Here is a 22261-nt window from a genome sequence, read left to right as displayed (position 1 = left end):
CTCCATACAGTCTATAGACTCTATATTACATGGACGTAGCATCTGTGATGTCACCCATCTGTTCCTGAAGCCCTGTTTTGAAGCTGATCCTCAGCAGGAGCCATATTGGAAATACTGAACACAACCTAACTTCATCCCAGCTAGTGTGAGGTAAAGAGGCGGGCCTTTATCCTTTTCTCTAAAAGCTACACCCTGTATCAATCAGCCATGTCCTTATTTGGGAAAAACTCAGAAGTCAAATATCGAGTTATAAAAAATTCACCCTCGTTCAGTGTGTGCTGAGAGAAAATTTAGCTCTTCAGACTTCAACCATTCAACCACAATCTGCTGTAGAGATCGTCTCTTTGAATGGGTGTGTATGTGGTTTCTGGTGTTTCTGCAGCCAGCCTCTAGTGGACGCTCCATGAACTGCAGTTTTTAACACCTCTGCATGGGCTTCATATTTTAAGACTGAAGGTTGCTGCTTGGTACAGACACATTAACATGATATTAATCTTGGCTTGGATACGAGCTGCAAAGAGAAGTGTTATAGAATTCTGTTGATGAACGATGAAAAACTAACTTTTTTAATGATTTGCTTCAAATTTGCACACTTTTATTAATCAGATTAAGTGAGAAGTGCTCTCATTTGTTTGTAAGTATCACTGTTTATTCGTGTACAGATGATCATACAAGTAAATTGTGCTTTCTTCTCTTTAATTTAGCATTTTCGTGCAAAAACAGGAAGTTGCAACCGGAATCATTGTCTGCAAATGTTCAAAAAGGACAGATTTTATAACTCAGTTTTCTTCCTCCTTTGTACTCTAGTATTTGGCTTTAATATGCATTTTATAAAAAATATTTAAATGGATTATAAAACATCATAAAAGCTGTTTATAGTGGATACAAGGACCTCACAAAGACCTAAAGCCTTGCTGCATCCCTCATTTTAACTGTATAGGTGTGCTGAGGACAACATGATTACAACTTGTTAAATGCTTTTATATATTTATATATTTTATATTAATGATGAATTGCACAATAATGGATGTTAATGATAGCTAGAGGTATAAATGAGTCAAAGACAGACACCAGAGAAATATTTCTTGTTTTATTTCTACATTTCATGCACATACAAAACGTTTCATTAAGCGATATGAAAGTTAGTGACAGAAATCATCTCTTCATGTTTTCATGTTCTTTATAATACTGCTTGTTTCAGCCGTTCTTCACATCAGGAGCTCAATCTGATATTCACATATTGGGTTTTTAATTTGAACCGACACACATCCTCATTTTAAAAACACGCCTCGTAATAACATCTCTACTGTAATAATATATCAACAGTAACATCTCTAGCTGCTACACACACTTTCCTCATCATCCAACAAAAGAAACAGGCAACACAGTTTATCTAACACACTCATTGGATTACTGCATGATCGCCGTTATTTGACTTGCATATTCATATTAATACAAAGAAAAGCTAATTTAAGAGCATGCTCAGAAGAACTGCTCGTTGAAAAGAAGATAAAAAACTGCTGCGGTTACTCCAGCTTCTTTAGGGCCTCGCACAATTTCCCCATTTCACCTGAAGGGAGAGAAAATATGTCAAGATTAAACGTTCAGTATACACACGTGAAGTCACTGGTTGTTTCATGAGTTAATTAATCAAAACCAAAAGCAGATGTTTATCTAACATGAGTCTGGTCCTGCTGGAGGTTTCTGCCTGTTAAAAGAAGTTAGTCCTTGAGTAGAGTAGGCTTCAGACTTTCCTTTTTGATAAAGCTTATAGTTTGAGCTGGCTCAGGGTTGGACCAGGTCTTAGTTATACTGCTATAGGCTTAGACTGCCAGAGGAACTGACACACTGGGATCCTGTCTTTCCCTCTCTCTCCTCTCTCTGCCTGTCTCTTACTTTAACTCTTCCTGTCCCATCAAACTTACTAACTATAGACCTTTCTGGAGTCCCTGAGCTCCCTTGTCTCGTAGGTTCCTCTGGATCTCTGCTGCTGTGTCAGACTCCAGCTGCTACAACTACTACTTTCCATCTGACCATCATCCCTCTCTCCAACACGGTCTCAGCAGATGTGTGTCTAACATGAGTCTGGTCCTGCTGGAGGTTTCTGCCTGTTAAAGGAAGTTTGTCCTTGCCACTGTAACTTGCTAAATGCTGCAAAGTGCTCTGCTCATGGTGGATTAAGATGAGATCAGACTGAGTCCTGTCTGTAAGTTGAGACTGGATCTTATCCGGTCTTGATGTTGGGTCTTTGTTAATAATAGAACATAGAGGACCGGCTCTGTTTGGAAAGAGTCTGAGGAGAACATTTGTTGTGATTTGGCGCTTTATAAGTAAAGGTTGATTGATTGAATTGAGGAGAGAGATCATTTCTTTTAATGATTTCTGCACAATATATTGTCTTTTTGGAACTTATAGAAAACTCATAGTGGCCTTTTAAAGAAGGTAGATTAAAGGCACTTGAATTTTGGATGCACCATTGAGCTTTCTAGTGCATTTTAGCTTTTGTGGGAAACTACATTATTACTCGTTTTTGCCACATTTGTATGTTTTCCTGGGTATATCTAGTTTTCTGCTCCTAAACATACAGAAAATGTTGTTTTTAAAGCCTGACCTGGTCCAGAATCAACATTTCTTCATCCCAATACAACACAGAGCATTAAAACTTGTGTTACTACAAACAGGAGATATCTGTTTGCTCTTATGTTTGCATTGTGTGTGGTATAATGAATGTAGTGTAGACACGTACTACTGATGCTGTCGGCCAGGTTGCTGAGCTGCTGGGTGTTGTCCAGCACCTCCACGCTCTGGGTGTAGGGGTTGTAGCGTACTGTGAAAGGTCTGGGGATGGTGGCTGCGAATTTCCTGCAAACACAAACAAACACTTACGTTGGAAAAGTTCTTGGTTTCATTTTTCTTGTCATTGTTTTTGCATCTTCTGTTTCTCCTCACCTCACTCTCTCCTTGGCGTCCTCAAAGCTCTCCGCCACAAAGTAAATGGGCTGGTACTCTGTGATTGGGTATTTCTGGAGGCTTGTCTTGTCGGGGTCGAAGGGCAGGACTTTGGGCTGGTCTGTGAGGCAGTACTGAAAGAAAAGCAGCGTAAAAAGACGACACATTAAATCCTGTTCTTTCTGCCGTGTGGATTTTCTCAATGACCGTCTCTATTCCCATCAGTAAACAGGAAGTGCAGCATCATTCAGGGATGTTCTTTCTGCTGATGTGACTTGGCAGAGTGAACATCCTCCGCTGATGTAACTGTGACCTCGATAGCGAGACGCCCCATCCTCTCTCTGCCTCCACTTACCCACTGAACCACTTTACCCGAACCCTGCATGGGGGGGCCCGGCGGGGTGGCTCCCCCAGTGACACATAAAACCACTAACCCACTGCCTGCTCTGTGCTGTTGAGCAACAAGGTGAATGTGATGCAATGGCAGACATGTTTGCTCTCCTCTTCTTACCTGCAGCTCTCCAAACGATGAAAGCAGGCCGGCTCCGTAAGCTTTGATCTCTGAGCCCTGCTTACACAGGCCGAACTCCACCGTGAACCAGTACACCTGAGGACACACGCAGGGTTTAGGACACGGTGCAGCCACCAGACCTCGTGCAGGAAGTCACAGAAGTTACGTTTATTTAAAGGGTTGTTGCACAATTTTTAAAACCAAACTTTAGACTCTTAGAGAGGCGCTCTTAACTCATCAAACAGATGCTATACAATGGATTCTTAACAGGAAGTTTGGTTTTAGCTTCCCAGAAACAGACACCATCTCTTGGTGATTGCTGCATGCATTATCTTTGTTTCTTTCATACTCACAGTAGCAAGTTTCTCAATGTACTCATCGGGGGCACCGAGGGAAGCAAGACCAATTTCCTGCAGAAGAGAGTCAAAGCATGAAGATTAGAAAAGAAGACTTCTTATATCAAGACAATAATTCACTGAGACTTCGAGGAGGAGGTTACCTGTGAGAACTGAGCGAAGCTGGGGTCAGCAAACAGAGGCACGTGTCCCAGAAGCTCATGGCAGATATCACTGCATCAGAAAATACAAACATCTCTTTAACGTCACAGTAATCGTGTGTATTTTTATTCTATGTGGGATTTGAGTTCAGACACTCACGGCTCAGGTGTGTATGTGGGCTTGGAGCCGTGACGGATGTACTGCGTCGAGTGGAAAACACGGAAGGCGAGGCCAGCCAGGAAGTCTCGAGACGAGAGCAGGCCGGCGACGGGGCGGAGCCGGAAACCCGTGCACGCTGCAGGAGAGAGAGACGGGGAGATGAAAGAGGGGTGAGTGTTTGTCTGTGGTGAATACGAGTGCACGGTTAGAGGAGGAGGAAGAGGAGGAGGAGGGCTGAGCAGCTCCTGCATCTCACATTGACGCAACTGTGTTTCCAAAATAAAACAAATGAGGACATTTTATTTAATTCAATAATGTCACGACTTTCTACTTTACATATCATTACAACAACGCCTCCTGCTGCCTCATCATAACATTTAGAGTCATGTTTTTATTTCTACCTGGCTCTTATTGATTGCTTATTTCTTGATTTTATTGATGGTTTTAGTACTGAGCACTTTGTCACTTTGTTAGTCCTGTCTTGACTTGTGCTGTTTGTTGGTTGTTGTTAAAAGGAGGCTGACTAACTGCAAACTAAATCTACCTACAGGTACAAAGTAAGTAACCTTGAGCCTTAATGGGAATTCTCAGGATACTGATTTATGGAATAAAACAAACACTTTTTGACTGATTGATAATTGCTAATGCATCATACTTATTTTCTAAAATCTATCCAAAGTGGTTGCAGCTGCCAGCTAACTGCTTTCCTTTGATAAGCTAGCTACCTGAGCGGGTAAAAAAAGTTGTATTTTATTCATATAGAAATGTTGCCTCATTTATTATGAGGAGTAACACAATACATTACTAAGATATAACTCAGTTAAAGTGTTTATTTTCTTCTTACACTTAATGGAAATCAAAAAAAGTAGTTTTAGCTGCTAGTTAGTGGTATTCTCAAGTATTAGCTTTGGTTGATAAGCTAGCTACCTTAGCAGGAAAAGTTAATGTTATTTTTCTTGAAATTTAACTATTGCCACATTTATTTTAGGAAGTAACACCCTAAATGACTGAGGTATTACTAAATTTAAGTGTTTATTTTCTTAATACTGACAAAAAGAAGCTCTAGCTGTGGGCTAGTTGCAATCTCAACGTCACAAACTAGCTGCCTTCACAGCGGTTAGCTACTTTTCCTTTAAATTTAGCTATTGCCACATTTATTTATGACCAAATAACCAATAAATAGCTCAACTGAAGCGGTTACTTTTTGATTACTGATAACAACTTCATGAAAAAGAATGAACAAAAGTAGTTTAAGCCGCTAGTCGGAGCTAATCTTTGTAATTAGCTCTGTTTTAATAAGCTAGCTACCTTGGTGGAAACAATTAGCTGTTTCTTCCCTACTTTAGTAACTCCTGCTGCATTTAGTTATGAGGTATAACACCTAAATGAAAAACTATCATGCTTTTAAAATTAAAAACTACCAACAAGCAGGCTACATCTTAGCTTTCTCACTCATTTTATTAGCTAGCGCTCTAGCCTTATGTTAGCTAGCTTTTAATTGACTGTGACAGTTGTGTAAGAATTAAATTGACCTTTTCATTGGTGGGTCATAATTTTGTTATAAAGTTCTACTTGATGCCAAACAAACTTTAACGTGTAGTTTGAGCTTTTAAGCTTTGTGGGACAAACAGAATCCAGAGTTCATTACGTAAGAATAAAAATGAGCCATAAGAGTGATGATGAGTGAGAGTCGCTTCAGCTCTGGACTTGACCTACATGACATAATAGATTACATCATCGGGCTACATCGGGTCTTACACTGCAGGAAGCGGGAGACGTCCTCCAGCTGGGGGATGTTGTCCTTCCTGTAGCCGCAGTATTTCTCCAGCAGGGGGAAAACACGGTTGTGTTCGCGGCAGGCGTGAGTCGGGTACAGAGTCTTCAGCTCCTGGAACACTTTGCCCCATGTGGTCCTCTCCTCCTCTGTGTACTCCACTCGAGGGACGACCTGGCCACTGGAACAGAGACGTGAGGTGTGGAATCAGTTTTATGAGTTGTTTAAGGCCAGTGTGAAAACTTAGACTGTATTTTATCTAGTTAAGGCTTTAACTTTGACTTAATATAAACTTAGAAATCACTTGAAAGTCACTACAGCATTATCACAATTATTTTATACAAAGGAAACAAGAGAAAGCAAGGACGCTGACCCACTGAATTTTTTTATACAAATTGTTTTCCAAAATGTGAATTTTTAATGTAATTTTGCTGACATAAAATCATTCTTTTTCTTCATTATGGACTGAATTAATAGTCATAATTAGTTTTATTCAGAATAACCCACTTTAAGCTTTTAAAGTCTCTTTTTTACATGAATAGTGTCTGATTATTTATTTAGTGATCTAATACTATCCTATGAAGCTTTCTAAACGAGTTATGACACAATTATATTATTGTAATATATATTTATAATTATATTTTATTATATTGTACCAAATAAATTTACTGACTGATCCATTTCAACAAACGTACATATTTTTAATTAATTCCTTATCCTTAAATTGTTGGAAATAATACTTGCTCATAGAGGTATATACTGTATATATTATTTAGTCTAGAATAACCAGCTGTGTAAATATATTAATATACATATAAATATACATATTGTAGTATTTTGGATTTTTAGATTTGTTTATTGGAAATTAATGTCAACAATCAACTGTACGACTCCTCCCTCTGAGTGTAAACTAACTTGTTTAACTGTCTAATATTCTAACCATTTGCTCTTTGTATATATTATTTTAATTTCAGCACAATAGCTAATTCTTAATATTCTGCACTTCTGTACTATTTAAAAATGTATTTTTATTCAGTATTTACTTCTTATTTTATTCTTACTTTCTAATAATATTATTAAATATTCTTATAAACTGTAATGACCAAATTTCCCCCAGGATACATAAAATATTTCAGATTCTAATTCTGAAACTAAGAGACAAATCAACTATTTTATTATTATTATTTTCATTTTAATCTTATTTTAGCAGGAATATTCCCAATGAGATATAAAATCTCTTTCCAAAGGGGTCCTGGTGGATAAGATAAACAACAAACAATAACAAATAACCTTTACATCAGTTAGTACATGAGTAGTGCTCAGCAGTAAATCATGTGCACACACTTTATCCTAGTTTTGAATCCTCCAGACTAATAAAATAATCCAGTTTTCTGTGATGGAGCAAAAACATTAAAGGCAGTTTGCCTGTGAATAAATATCCTAAGACCATGGCCCCATAAATAATTCACCACCTGCATATAATTTATCATATTCTTAATAATGTGTCAAATGCAAAGTGTTATTTATTCACCATCTTAAAAAACAGACGGTTAGAAATAAAGAATCTAAGGAGTAGTTACTGTCTGTAGTTGTAGGCGATGTCGGCAAACTCCTTCCTGCGGGCTCTGTACACTGGATCTGTAAAGCCCTGACACACACACACACACACACACACACACACACACACACACACACACACACACACACACACACACACACACACACAAAGGAAAGCCATGTTAGATCTCATGATGGGCAGCCTGGCCACTCACAGCTAAATCAAAGAGTGGAAATCCTCTGCTGAGGCTAAACCCTGTGGCCTTTGACAGCATTATGCACTCCGTCTGTAATAAGAGCACGCAGATACATATTCAAATGAAGCCTTTGTAGAGTGTTTTTCAGATTATGATGAATACATTTCGCTTTAATGGCGGTGGCAAAAGGGAGCAATTATCTATAATTATAGGGGCTCAATTAAAGCAATGACATCAATTTGTGTGTCTACATAGTTTCCATTAGAATAGACGGCAGAGTGCGGCCTGTCATCTCGGCTTTCATAAGACACGTGGGCGTGAGTGGACACGCATTCACACACAAACACACACACACACACACACACACACACACACACACACACGCAGGGGCAGGATGTGGCACACAGACAGTGATGGATGAGTCAGTCCTCACCGGGTGATCAGCTTCCAGCTCCGAGCCGTAACTGAGGATCTGGTTGGCAAAGCGGTCCAAGTCCTGGATGTCGTTGGGGAACCACGGCACTGCGGAGTAATAACAGTTATTACACGCTGTTAATAATGTTTTCATTCAACATGTAAATGTGGAGAGCAAATCAATTACATGTAAATACTGCCCTGAGTGAAGACAAACGACGAATTCAGGATATTTTTGCATGATTAAAATGATCTCCTGTCTCTTTAACAAAAGAACACCAGAAATAGAAATCTAATTAAATAAAACCTACAGAAATTTGAATTTAGCAGCATTATAAATGATCAAACTGAGCTGTGACAGCCGTTAGCACCTTAAGTTTACATTTTTTATTTCTGAATATTAAACTTCAACTTGATTTCATCTCCACAAAATAAAAGAGATAGTGTGCCGAAATTCCTCTTCCTGTCCTTAATCAGCTCTCTAATTCCACTCCAGTCCACTAGGTGGCGGTAATGCACCTCTAAGCTGCTGTGCCAAAGATAGGAGAACACATCCACGCTACTTTAACTGACAATAACAGTCTGTCTCATATCGACTGTATCAAACACATGGACAGAACAGCTATCCTGAGTGGAGGCAAGCTTTTTAGAGCCCCCCCTGGTGAGTATAGGTCATAAGCCCCGCCTCCTCCATTATAGCAAAGCTTTAAAATTAAACTACAGGCCAAATAAAGTTTTTTCAAACATGCTCAAGCTGATTTGTGAAGTGTGAAACTTTTGCATATGTTAAGTTCTAAAAGCTGCAGTTCCTTGAGTGTCCACTGGAGGCTGGCTTCGAAAGCACTGAAAGCCACATACACACCCATTAAAAAAAGCCGATCTTTACAGCAGAAATAAACATGTTTACAGCCTGGTTCAAAAATATTTTGGTCTGAATAGCTAATTTCTCTATCGGCACACACTGTACGGGGGATGAATTTTCTTATAACTCATACATTTTTAATATATTTAGGTTGCAAGTTTTGCTAAATTAAGGGCTTATTTGACTAACAGGTGGCCACACTGTAACTGCTAGCGAGGAAGCGGAATGCCCGCCTCAACTCCACCTTTTTGCCTCATGTTATTTAAAAGTTAGGTAGTCAGCTTTTATCATACGGCATATAACTTTGATTGGCAACTATGAAAGAAAACTGTGAGTGCCTGCTTCAAATCAACACAATAATCTCTTCTGCTGTGGGCTGGATCCGCCTCAGGGAGCTCTGAGGTTTTATCAATAAGCGTAATGTATGTTTTGGTTAGTGAAAGGGATGTAGAAGTCCAGCTTCTGTGTTTGTCTGCAGCAGTGCAACATGTCAGCCCCCATCCAGGCCCTGTTTTCCTGGAAGGAGCATGGAGGCGTGTCATCCATATTTATTAATGGTAAGACTCAGCCGATCACAAGATGTAGTCCAGTTTTTGGAAATCAAAGAGTCAAACTCTGTCACATAGTTTAGCCTGAACACAATGTTAACCTCCTTAACCTAAACCTTCAAATCTGAACAAAGAAATCTACTTTAGAAAAACAAAGAGTCAGAAGATCAAGAGCCGTAATTCTAATCACAGCTGTACTTAACTCAATGAATAAAGGACTTTCTGGAGTAATCGCCCCCAAAAATGAACTTTCTAATCAAAGCAGTTTTCTGTTCGACCTTAAAAAGCCGAAAACTAAAGACAGATCAGCAGGTCAGAGCTCGACTTCTCTCTTTTAAACCATGAATGCATTAATACTTAGCTTGCTTGGTTGTTGGTTTGACATCTGAGTGTGATTTTCAGTGTAAATCAACATTAATATTTGTAATGGAGACATGCTATAGGACTTTTTTTACAGTGCCATGGCATTCTGACGCTAAGCAGAACACCAATGGAGGGTCATCTGCTTCTTCATGTTGATTTATGAGGCTGAAAAACACTGGGGCCCAATCATTAATCTACATTTGAGCAGTGTGGTCCAGCCTGAGGCTCGAGGCCATGACGGAGAGTCCCTGCCAGGCTTCTCCATAAACAGGCAGTCTCCAAAACAGGCCATAAATATCCCCTAGTCCACTTGACCCTGACCGACAGACCACAGAGTCTACACCAAGGTCAAAGGAGGATCCGTGGTGGCCCTGTCCGTCTCCCTGTCATGACCTTGGCATGTTCTCCTCCTCCATGTTCCAGGACAGAGAGCTCCTCTGTTTCCTGCCATGCCTGTTGGTCCTCAGAAGCTAAACTAATGTCATTCTGGAAACAACTAATAAAGGGGTCGAGCTGTGGCCGCTGGGCCATCAGTCTCATTGGCGACTCCGACTGTCTCTGACTCAGTCTGGCTGGAGGGTCGTGCAGCAGCACCCAACACTGTCCCCTGATGATAAAAGGACCATTTCAGCTGCTGTGATCTGATTTGTAGTGGATTGCCTTTAAAACTAAATGATGGACTGCCTGCTCCCCTGAGGATAAACCCTGAGGACTTTGGTTATTCACTTACTTTCTTCCTGGCACCAACAGACAACCAAGAGATAAATCTATCTGACAATGAAAAAACACATCTACTGCATGGACTTTGGCATCATTTGATTTGGACTTTCATGATCTCCAGAGGTTGGACCCTTATTACTTTAAGGCCAATCTAAAGAACTTTGATTTTCCCCTGACTTTTCTCCGAGCACCAACAAGCAAGGATTGATTCGTGCCAGAGGATGAATCAATCTGCCAAAGTTTTATGGTGGTTGGTCCAGATTCCTTTGTTCCCCAGAAGATGAACCCTGAGGACTTTCGTTATCCACTTACTTTCTTCCTGGCAACTACAGACGCCCAAGAGATGAATCCCCAGAGGATGAATCCTATTAACTGTAGGGACCAGCTCTAAGAACTTTGGTTATCTCCTGACTTTTCTCCCAGCACTAACAGAATGCTAAAGGATGAATCTATCTTATAACATATTAAGTGGTTGGTACAGATCTCTATGGTCCCCAGAGGATAAACCCTGAGGACTTCAGTTATCCCCTTACTTTTTTCCTGGCACCATCAAACGGCCAAGAGATGACTCTATCTGACTTATTCAAAGAAGACAAACCCTGTCTTTTCTTTAAGCGCTTAATGATTGCCAAGAAATTTGGTACAGATATTCCCCCGAGGATAAACCCAAACGACTTTGGTTATCCCTTCACTTTTCCTCCAGCAGAGACAGCAGGTCAAAGTTGCATTAATCAAAAGAAATATCTCTATATCTTCTGGATGAATTTGGTCTAAATTTGATGAATTTATTCATGATACCCAGAGGATGAACCCCATAAGCTTAAATTATCCTTAACATCACATAGGGTAAAACAATGAGGTTGATATTTGCAGTTTTTACATGAAATACTTGAACATTAATTGGATTGGTTGTCATACAACTTCATGCAGATATCAAGACTCCCCAGAGGATTAACCCTTCTGACTTTTAATCCCCCTTTTTTCCTCAAGCACCAAAATTGTGACCTTTGTTTTAAAATATCTCTCCCTCAATGCATGGATTTGAACAAAATTTGAAGACGTGCATGATCTCCAGAGGATAAACCCTATTGACTGCAGAAATTCATAGATTTTACTCGAGACTCACAATTAAATGAGCTTTGATGAGCTTCTAGCACCAAAAGCATAGAGAAAGTTTTATGTTGCATCGTGAAAATGACAGAATTTCTTTAAAAACACAAACATTTGAGATCCCCGAAGGATCACTCTGTTGTCAGTGATATCCTGGCTTCCTCTTGTGCCCAAATTAAAGTTGATGTTTGATTTTCAGTCACCAATTTCTACAGGGAAAATGTTAATTTTGGTCATCCTGTCATGTCCTCTCTCTCAAAGAGAGAAGCGCTCATCGTCGGTCATGTTAAAAAGAGAGATGTTGAGTAACTCTTGTAAACTCTCCTCTAACAATATGTGAAGCTTGTCACTCTGAAACATCCTTTGTTTTATGATCCTCACACTTACTAACCTGTGTCCTTCTCTTTGTTGCGTGACAGCTCATGCACATGGCCGCTGATTTCTGTGCGCAGGCAGTCGATGACTTCATCCAGGGCCTGGGAGCAGGAGGGGTCGGCGCTGATGAAGAACTCGAACTGCTCTTTGTTCATACGCGACGGACGAGACTCGATGTGCGTGAGGTTGATGCCCTTCTCCTGTTATACAAAGGAACAAAAGAAAGGAGGAGGAGGTAATCATAAGACTTGAGTCATTGTTTTGTCTCCATGTTGTATAAAATGTTCATTTAAAAAGCTCCTTATAAAACAGTAGAACATATAATAATCTGTGATAAACAATCATGGATGTGTGTGCTGCAACAGGCTGCAGCACTGACTTTGTTCCACCACCAGAGGGCGTTGTGCTGCCACTGAATTGATGCCTTTATACAAGCTCTGTCCATCATCATCCTGGGTCAGACTGATCTGCCTTCACTTCTCGGTTTTCTGCAGTCTCATGCTGATGCAGAGAAAAACCCAGGACATGTTGTACTTCTTTGCTGCAAAATCATGAAACTAGAGTCTGATGGATCGCTCTGCGCTGCCAACATTTACACGATAGAGCACATGCACAAGACTTTTGGGATGTTTCCAAACCTAATTGGACCCAATTCTGCTCAATATTTTAATGTTCAGAACGAGAGGGTTGTGGTTTTATGCCATCAAAATGTGTTTTTGTTTATGTAACTTTAGGGGTGTATGTTGTTCCCTGTCTGCTATAGGCTTACATGAAGAGGAGGTTGTGAGCAGCAGGGCCTCCCGTTTTCTCCCATCTGGATCCCATTGTGTTATAACAGCGTTCTTTAAAGGCCGTGGGGGCCTGCATCCCCCGAGGAGGGACTACAGGAATGACCAGGTTAGCATTTGGAGGAGAGGATGACTCGCTTTCATCTTTTCTGTACCGTCACGTTTACTGCTGCGCTTTAAAACGACCAAAAACTCTGAATTAATCAACTTAATATGTGTCATTTTTCCTCATAAATTCTGGGACATGATATATGAAAGTATTCCATTAAATAAATCATCTATAAACACAAGAGTTGACTTCAAATAAAACCTGTTATCCTACATAGGCAAAAAAAAAAATTCTCTTTTTAGCTGCTTACTCCGCCCCTTAAATGGATGCAAACTCATCTTTCAACCTTAGTTTTTATTTCTGCAACTACAAACTTTTAACAAACTGACTTTTAATCAAAATTTTACTTTCTTTCTTACTTGATCTTAGATTTTTAAATATGTTATGTTTTCATGCTCATGTTTGTTTAATGTCATATTTTAAATTGGATATTTTCTGACAAGGTATGACATTATGGAATTACCCTGATATTGGATCTACAATAAGATGTTGGGCATACAGGCATCCTGGGGGGGTTTCAAGAGGTCTGAGCCAGCTTCGGGCTGCGATTCAACACAGTAAAGATTCAATGTGTGAGTCTTAATCCTGGGGAAGAAGTTCTGTGATGAATCGAATGATTAAAGGTTCATTCCGTCTAAGACAAGATCAGTTGTGATTCTGTGTCCGGCGGGACAGTAAGACTCTGCAAGTTGGGGCGCTGGCGGCCTAGCGGTCTAAGCGCCCCACATACAGAGGCTACAGTCCTCGTCGCAGGGGTTGCCGGTTCGATTCCTGGCTGGTCAACCATTTCCTTCATGTCTTCCCCCGCTCTCTACTCCCTACATTACCTTTCTCTCTTCAGCTGTCCTGTCAATAAAGGCAAAAAGGCCAAAAAGTATAACTTAAATAACTTAAATTAAAAAAAAACTGTGCAAGTTACAGACTTCAGAGCAGCGAAGGGGGGCTGATTATTTATAATAATCCCTCCTAATTTAAATAAATAATAAGACCCAACACTATTTACGATGTACATTAAGTTACATAAGTACAGAGAGAGAGAGAGAGAGAGAGAGAGAGAGAGAGAAAGAGAGAGAGAGAGAGAGAAAGAGAGAGAGAGAGAGAGAGAGAAAGAGAGAGAGAGAGAGAGAAAGAGAGAGAGAGAGAGAGAGAGAGAGAGAGAGAGAGAGAGAGAGAGAGAGAGTAGATCAAACATGACTAGCCACATATAAAATGTTAATGTTTGAAGTGTTTGCTGTGTGTTTTTGTTGATTGTTACTATTCTGGTTTTTGTTTTTCACTCAGTAAAGCACTTTGAATTGCTCTTTTTATGAATGGTACTTTATAAAGAAACTTGCCTTGCCTAACATTTTTACCCTTCTAAATCTAAACTATTTACATTTAAAGGAAAATATGTTTGAAACCAAATAGTCACAGAACTTTGCTAGAGCTTGATAAAACAAAGATACGAACTATACAAAAGAAGCTGCAAATGCCTGAGCTCAAAATGTGGATGTTGCACCAAATATTTGCACATTTGTTGCATTGCACAACAACAAACACCAGACTGGGGTGGAGCTAAATCATGAAACACAAACACACTTCAATGTTGAAATGTGCACTTTTTTTGGTGTTTTCAAGTCAAAATATGAGAGAAAAGATCCAAAACAACACAGAGATAACAAAGTAAAGGAAATACTTTGACGTTTGTTTTTATTCCCCTGATCCAGCTTTACATAGCAGACTGTAAACCCTGCACAGCGCTGCATGCAGGGGTCATTCTGACAGATCTCTGTACCCCTAAGCGCCGCGCTCCATTGTGTAAGCCCGGTGACATTCACTCTCCTGCAGCCCTGACTGCTGCATAAGGTCAAGGTTGGCGTGTGGCTCTGTATCGTCACATGATAACCCCGCCGCTGTGTCACATGCGCTTTGTCACATGCACATGCGGATAAACAGAGTTGTAGTTCTCGGGGTGCAACTTTCTAAAGAATGGGAGATTACACATTCACAAGATGGGAATGAAGCTGGGATAAACACTGAAGTCTGTGCGGGTAAACGTTAGCACATGCTTCAGCCAAGCAGTCGTTTTCCATTTGGCAGAAAACGCACTAAAACGAGGAAGAAGTGCAGTTTGTTCACCCCAGGCTGGGTTTTTAGGATATTCAGCATATGTTACTTTGCAGAAAGGGGGTGTTGATAGCTTGGGGGTCATTTGGCCTGCTTTATAGAAAAGCTGAAAAGAAGGGGGGGGGTGGAGCAGGGGGAGGATTGGGAAAGTGCAAGCTCATAGGTTCAAAGAGGATCCTGATGTTTACTCCTGCATTTGGAGAGCAGCATTTGGAGCAAACTTCTCCGCCCCCCACTGGAGCGTGCACATGGCCGAGAAGACCAGCACATAAATGTTTTCCTCATCCCTAGAACCAAAAACATCTTTCGGGGATGTTTCGCATGTTTCAGACTATTTGTTCGGGACACATCTTCTGTGTTTTGCCTGCATGGAGAGCAAACTTGAACTTTGATTATGGTGTGCGTGTTGAAGATTAAATAATTGAAGCGCTGCCAGTCAGTGTTCCCTTCATACTGTCATTCAGTCACGTACGCACTGGAGGCTTTGATCAATAAGAGCTCTCTCTCTCTCTCTCTCTCTCTCTCTCTCTCTCTCTCTCTCTCTCTCTCTCTCTCTCACACACACACACACAACATGTATCTGCTTTTTGTCATTGCAAACTTTCACGTCACTATCTCAGATTACAGATATTACATTTTTAAAACTCTCCACTAAAGTCCTGGATTACACATTTCACTGGAGTGAACAATACCTGATCTAAAAACACGGTTTAAGTGTGTTCTGTTATATCCTAAAAAAAATTTTGCACAATCTGCTTCCTTTACTTGTAATGATCTTGAAGAAAGCCAGAGGGATGAAACCTCCCCTAATAAAAGAAAACTACAGATGGAACCAGACTTTGCAACACTTAATTTAAAGTTGTTTACCGCCACTTAGCACCTCACTAAATCCTTTGCTGTGCGTCACATCTCTACAAAATACTGGACTATGACACATGAAGTAATACCATGCAACCAGTATCTAAAGGTGCATTGACATCACAGACTCTATAAATAATGGACGTAGTGTCCGTGACGTCGGCGGCAGCCATATTGGAAATAGTTGAACTCAACATAACTGCTGGCGAGCGAGTGTGACATAAAGAGGCAGGCTTTGAGCCTCCTCCCCAACAGCTACAGTGTTCCCGCCTGTCAATCAAGTCAGCTGTGCCTCTCATAATGGAAAACTTGTATTCTTAATATCTTTGAAATTGCCGTGTTATGAAAAATTCACCCCCGCACAGTGTGTGCCGATCCAGAAATGAGCTATCCAGACTACACTGGTTTTTCGTACCAGGCTGTAAACATGTTTATTTCTGCTGTAAAGATCGTCTTCTATGAATGGGTGTGTATGTGGTTTCCGGTACTTCCGGAGCCAGCCTCTAGTGGACACTCGATGAACTGCAGTTTTTAACACTTCTACATTGGACTCATATCTTTAGACAGGTTGCCGCTTGGTGCTGACTCTGGTAGATGATTATTGAAGCAGGGAACGATGCTGTTGAGTTGCATTATGGGAAATGTAGGCTCCAACCGACGTGGAGTATCAACATCTGCAGCTTTGATATTTGATATTACATCACTTGTGAATCCCCCAGGTTTGTGCAGAACTGAGTTGCTGAACTGCTCCTTTAATATTGAAAGAGGCCGCAGTGGACTTATTTGAAGTGTGTTTTCATCAGTCATGAAAGTAAAGGAGTATAAATATGTAGTAGGAAACACAAATTAAATGTGCCTTGGGACGCCGGTTTGGCCTCATGGCTAAGTTGCGCCCCATGTACAGAGGCTGTAATCCAAAAGCAGACAGCCGGTATTCGCCTCTTTTCTTGCGTTTCACTCCTCACCCTCTCTCCAGGTTTCAGGTTTCCTGCTCTATCCACCGTCCTATCCTCTCTAAATAATAACATAACATCCCAAAATATATAACTTAAAAAAATAAGAAATAAAAGTGCCAAACTTCAGGATCAATGTTTTAAAAATGTGGCCTTAGTGCAGCTCTGACGACTGAATCAAATCTCTTCTCTGCACAAACAAACAACAAGTGAGTGACAGGTGTTTGTTTATTTCATTATTATTGATAAACCTGAGGGGGTGTGAGTGGATCAAAGAGTCACCTGTCATGTTTGCACGTAAAAAAGCACACACATGCATCAGAGATAAGCTCTGTGTGTTTAGTTTTGGCGTTCAGAAGGTCAGAGCAGGCCACAAACATGAAAACTAGACCAACCTGCAGATCATCGTATACGTAACCTGAAGTTGCCCGTCTGACATTCAGGTACAGTTACATGTTCAACCAGATTATCAAAGACGGCGATGAGTTGACATTTTAAGAACACGTCTCTTTAACCTGTTATGTGTAATGTTAAACAGTAACTCAATGAGCAGATACTGTCACTTTAACTGGATTAAGGAGTTTATTTTGGATTTCTGGGACATACACTACCAGTCAAAAGTTTAGAAACACCTTCTCATTCAATGCTTTTTATTTATTCTAATTATTTTCAACATTGTAGATTAATACTGAAGACATCAAAACTATGAAATAATCTGGTTTTGCTATAATCTGGATTACAACAGTAGTCAAATCGGGCTATCCATTGTGTACTAACCCTACCTTTGAACAACACAACTGATGGTCTCAAAACACATTAAGAAGGCAAGTCATTCTACAAATGAACTCTTGACAAGGCTCATGTTAATTAGAAACCATTCCAGGAGACCACTTCATGAAGCAGACTGAAAGAATACCAAGAGTGTGCAAAGCTGTCATGAAGGAAAAAGGGGGCTACTTTACAGAATCTAAAATATAAAACAGATTCTGCTTTGTTTAATTAAATAATTCCATATATGTTCATTCATAGTTTTGATGTCTTTGTTATTAATCTACAGTGTTTACAATAATTAAAATGAATACAAACCCTTGAATGAGAAGGTTTTCCAAACTTGTGACTTCCTCAATATTTAGTCGTCCAAAGGGAACAGGATCGAGCTCTCAGCACCTCTGAGGCTCAATAATTAACATGTTGTGTCATATAATGTTTGTTTTTTTGTTTCACATTAGGGAGGTCATCCTGCACACATCTCTTCACTACAGTTAGTGTTTAGTTTATTGCTTAATTCACCCCTCAAGTCTGATAACTCTGGCTCTTGTTTTTGAGGAGTAATGCTTGGGTTTGATTGTTTAAAGATGCAGTAAGAGAGAGAAATCCAATACATTTGTTGATTATCTAATGCTCATTTTGTATGTGAAACTAGATATACTGTGTGAGTTAGTGAGCTTAATGTACGTATCTCATTGTTTAATGTGGAAGGAGGCGAGGAAGCTGCCTCCCCCTGCTCCCAAATTTCATTCTAAGCTCTGCAGTTGCTCAAGCTGACAGGTGAGAGTGATCTGAAGACAACGGCCCTGATGAAGACCAGAATAGGATGCAACATGGCGACTACTTTTAAGATCTTACACTAAACTTCAGATTGTTTTTTAAGTGGGGTTGAAGTTTGCAGTTTTTGGTTTAGTCCAGTTTTAATCCATGCAACCTCACCTTCACAAGATGAGAGTGGTATGGATTATCTCAACACAACTTTTAAAACAACATTCAAGAATTCAGCTTCTCTTATTTCACTCTTATGTCATCCCACACTCTCGTCCTTAGCGTGCATTTTAACCACACTATGCTAACGTTTGTGTCACACCTCTCTGTACCCTCGTTACTTTACCTCAAAGAGCCTTAGACACTTGGCCAAAGCTCCGACCTCCTCTTTCAGGGAGAAGATGCAGGAGATCACTTCTGACTTGTTGTTGGTCTCCTCCTCCAAATACATAGAGCCCCTTCTCTTCTGCGAAATGAAAAAATAAGACATGATTTAGGAAACAACAAGAGGCTTACAATGTGGAGTCGTGCAGAAGATTACGGCTTTTCTTCTGAGCTGTGGGCTTTCTCTTTTTACTCAAAGCAGGAACCTCATGGGGAAGATAATGCTACTGTTACTGCTGGAGCCGGTGAAAGAGAAGGAGGGGTAATAAACACAGGCATTTTTATAGTTTATCTTGATCTCCTTATGATCCCCGTGATGGGTTATGCTATGGGCTCTAAATCAGGCCCTTTGACACATATAGGTTAAGAGGATGCGTAAATCTCAGCTTGGTTAATCACTGTATTTCTGTTTGATTTAGGTTCAGACCTCACCTTGTGCGCCTGCGTTTAAGCAAAGACATGTGTCAGAAAACAAGCATTAAATCTGGAGTGAGAGCCATGACTTTCAGCAGGCGAGGCGTCTGATGTTAAAGCTCAAAGCCTGTACACCTTTAACCTCTCCGGCCTCTGCTGCAGCAGTGACCACATGCTCCGCACATGAGAGGATTTATCAAGAATTGAGGTTAAACACTGCCAAAACTTCCTGCAGATGCACCACCTCAAATGTTACGGATGTAGATTTTAACTCTTAATGAATTTTATTTTAAAAATGTTCTTAATGATTGATTCGACTGCTAGAGTGCCAGCTGTGTTAACCATTAAACCAGGGGAGATTTGTTTATAGAGCAGGTCCTTTCTTTATTCATAGTTTTGACTGTAAAATGTCAGAAAAACCATTAAAGTTAACCGTCATTCTATCCCTTGACGACTCCAGATTACCACTTTTGTCAAATCGATAACCCAAAACACAAATTAATCATTGACAACAGACAGATGCCGCTACAAAATCCCATCTGATGAGCTAAATTAGGTCATATTTGGCCTTTTCTGCTGGAAAATGTGAATTTAGTGCTTTTCAAAAAAAGCAGTTTCAGCACAAATTCCTCGATACCTTGCACTCAACTGGATGAAAACTCTGTGTTTGCGTTGTTCCAGGGTTCTGTAATCTACTCCAGGTGTATTATGAGAGCACATATGGTCTGTTTTTTGCGGTATAGTCAGCTGTCCCCCCCCCCCAACTTGTCTCTGCTTTGTCTGAAGTCCCATTGAAGTATTCTAGCTATGTCTGGCTTTATTATTGTCGCTGTAATTGCTTTCAACACAACATGATTTCAGATGTAATATGCAATAACTTTCTTTTTCTGCTTGAGGTTGTTATTTAATGACATAATAACACAGATTATGTATTATTTTTTATAAGAAAGTAGCAAGAAAATAAATGCAAAGTTCTTAAAAACTTTAAAAGAAATCAATTAAAGAGTCATTTTTAAGATTTACCCTGGTCCCCTGCTCCTCTGGCCCAGGCTCTGGCTCTGCCGCTGGCCCATGGTTTCCATTCACCCTCTTGTAAGCAGCGTCCATCCTCTCTGTCTTCAGGTGAACAGCTTGTGTTGCAGGATAGATGCTGGACTCTGGTGGACTCTGTGAGTGCAGCTCCAGTCTATTAAAGCCCTCCGTTTAAACAGCGGGCCACGTGACACCACACCCCCCTCAGCATCGGTATGTCACGGGACGGTTGTTGTGAAACAGAAATACAATGCCACATCTGGTTCTGGTTGTCCACCGCTGGATGGAGGATACCCCGGGTGGTTTTTATATCTTAAGTAATAATGCTGCTGCTGCTGCTGTAAAGATGCCTGTATGTATTTATATACAGTCAGACAGACCTGGCAACACGTAGCCTATGCATTACCTTTAACTGAGGCTCTTTTCTGCGAAGGTGCTCAGTCATCCAGGTCATGGTGATTCAAAGCTTGATCTGGACTGGTAGCTTTTCTGGTTTTTACAGTAGTTGAGATTTTCTGTTAGCTCCTAATGAAAAAATAATAATTTACACATAATTGTAAAAAAAAAAAAAAAAAGTGCAAATTATTGTTGCAGAAAATATAAAAAAATAAAAAAATAATCTGTAAAATTGACAGTAATTAGAGTTAAATGCAAATGCCACTATTCTACCTCGAAAAGCAATCGTTGGAAAGCTTATAAAAATATTCCAACATAGTATTTGAGCTAACTGCTAATTTTATTTTGAAAATCTAAAATAAAATAACGAATTTCTGCATAATTATTAGATAATTTAGTCGTTTTTCTGTTATTAAAGCGTACAGACATTTGACATTTATGATAATTTAGAAGTTGCGCTTTGAAAAGTTAATTTAAAGAGGTTAAACTATCATTTTTTCACATTTTATGAATAAATATTAGGTGCAAATGTTGGCTTTCAATACTACAGGCAAAATTAATTACATTGGAGTTTTTAAAAAATACCAGCCTCAGATTAATTAAGAACTGTGTGAGCTATAAACCAATTAAACGCTCCAATAAGGATAATATAAAGCCTGAAAACGCGCTAAGTACACCTTCTAAAAAAAAAGCTAACGTTAGCATGCTAACATATAACATTACAATGGCTCTGCTAGTCTTAAGGCCTCAGTTTCAGTCGACAGTATTCGAGTTAAATTCGGATTTAACGTCGATAAAACTATTGACTAAGAAAGTTAAACGTCGAATGTAAGCTCTGAAATTTAACTATTCGAATATTTGAGCTTAATGCTAAGTAGTTAACAGCTCGGTTAGCCTAACGGTTTAGCTTGCTATTGAACCTCACAGGAGCTCCTAGCTAACTGCTAATGTTAGCACGCTAACATGTAGCCGGAACCTATTTAAAACAGTGCAGTCCGTCGAGCTAATGCTAATGTCGTCATGCTAATATTAGCCAGAGGTGAGTGACTGGACATAAATGTTTTCAGCTGCCGAAATATTGACATTAACTTCCTTAGAAACTGTCTAAAAGGTTATAATACGCTGTGTGCATTCAACAGACTTCACTGAAGGGAAAAATGACATAAATATAACATTTTGTAAGTATGAAAAATAAGATATGTCTTCAACTGTTGTATTCACTTCATGCTAATTAGCTGTCATTGGAAGCTATTTAGAATTTAGCAGAAACTGTTCATAGTATCATGTAAATATAAGTAGCCCGTTGATAATTAATGCATTAATATGAGGATATATACATACCGCACACACTGTGAAATGTGCAATGTAAATCTCCTATAAGTACTTTGAACTACTGTACTGTGTAGTCTAATGTATACCATAACTATAGTCATAGCCTGTATATATCTGTAACAATAGTCAATAGTCACTAAGTAGATGCATATTATATTATATGTATACATCATTCATAACTCTGTATATTCTGAATTATTTATATTATTTAATTTACTGATAAAGCACTTCTGGTTGGATGCAATCTAGATTTCATTGCTTGTACCTGTGACATGCCCAATGACAATAAATCTAATCTAATCTAATTTCATAGACAT

At 39.7% G+C, this 22261-nt stretch overlaps 2 protein-coding genes across 10 annotated transcripts in view; one reads left to right on the top strand and one right to left on the bottom strand.

The window, feature by feature from the left end:
• Positions 1-1076: 1076 nt before the first annotated feature.
• On the bottom strand, positions 1077-22051 carry pah (phenylalanine hydroxylase). Of its 3 annotated transcripts, XM_034673589.1 has the most exons (15): positions 21954-22051; positions 20623-20741; positions 20208-20351; positions 18733-18852; positions 12053-12236; positions 8078-8166; positions 7471-7538; positions 5875-6071; positions 4117-4252; positions 3960-4029; positions 3814-3870; positions 3461-3556; positions 2950-3083; positions 2747-2862; positions 1077-1570 (listed from the first exon to the last, which is right to left on the bottom strand). In XM_034673589.1, exons 2-15 carry the CDS (start codon positions 20668-20670, stop codon positions 1527-1529), a joined length of 1503 nt encoding a protein of 500 aa, XP_034529480.1. In that variant the 5' UTR covers positions 20671-20741; positions 21954-22051; the 3' UTR covers positions 1077-1526. The 3 variants fall into 3 exon arrangements, with proteins under 3 accessions (XP_034529480.1, XP_034529482.1, XP_034529483.1); XM_034673591.1 differs by having other exon boundaries at positions 20208-21757; positions 21954-22040; XM_034673592.1 differs by lacking the exon at positions 21954-22051 and having other exon boundaries at positions 20208-20495; positions 20623-20739.
• LOC117805035 (pollen-specific leucine-rich repeat extensin-like protein 2) overlaps positions 21184-22261 on the top strand; it is an 87574-nt gene continuing 86496 nt past the window's right edge. For 3 of the 7 annotated variants that reach the window (XM_034673582.1, XM_034673585.1, XM_034673588.1), the window contains exons 1-2: positions 21184-21651; positions 21752-21790. The gene's annotated coding sequence lies outside the window, so the exon portion shown is untranslated. The remainder of the gene's footprint in view (positions 21652-21751; positions 21791-22261) is intronic. The other 4 variants (XM_034673587.1, XM_034673586.1, XM_034673584.1 and 1 more) reach the window with 3 other exon arrangements.

Source organism: Notolabrus celidotus, chromosome 21 (assembly GCF_009762535.1).
Source record: "Notolabrus celidotus isolate fNotCel1 chromosome 21, fNotCel1.pri, whole genome shotgun sequence".
NCBI lineage: Eukaryota > Metazoa > Chordata > Actinopteri > Labriformes > Labridae > Notolabrus > Notolabrus celidotus.
Note: the sequence above shows the minus strand (reverse complement) of the source record. Positions and strands in the feature narration are given on the sequence as shown.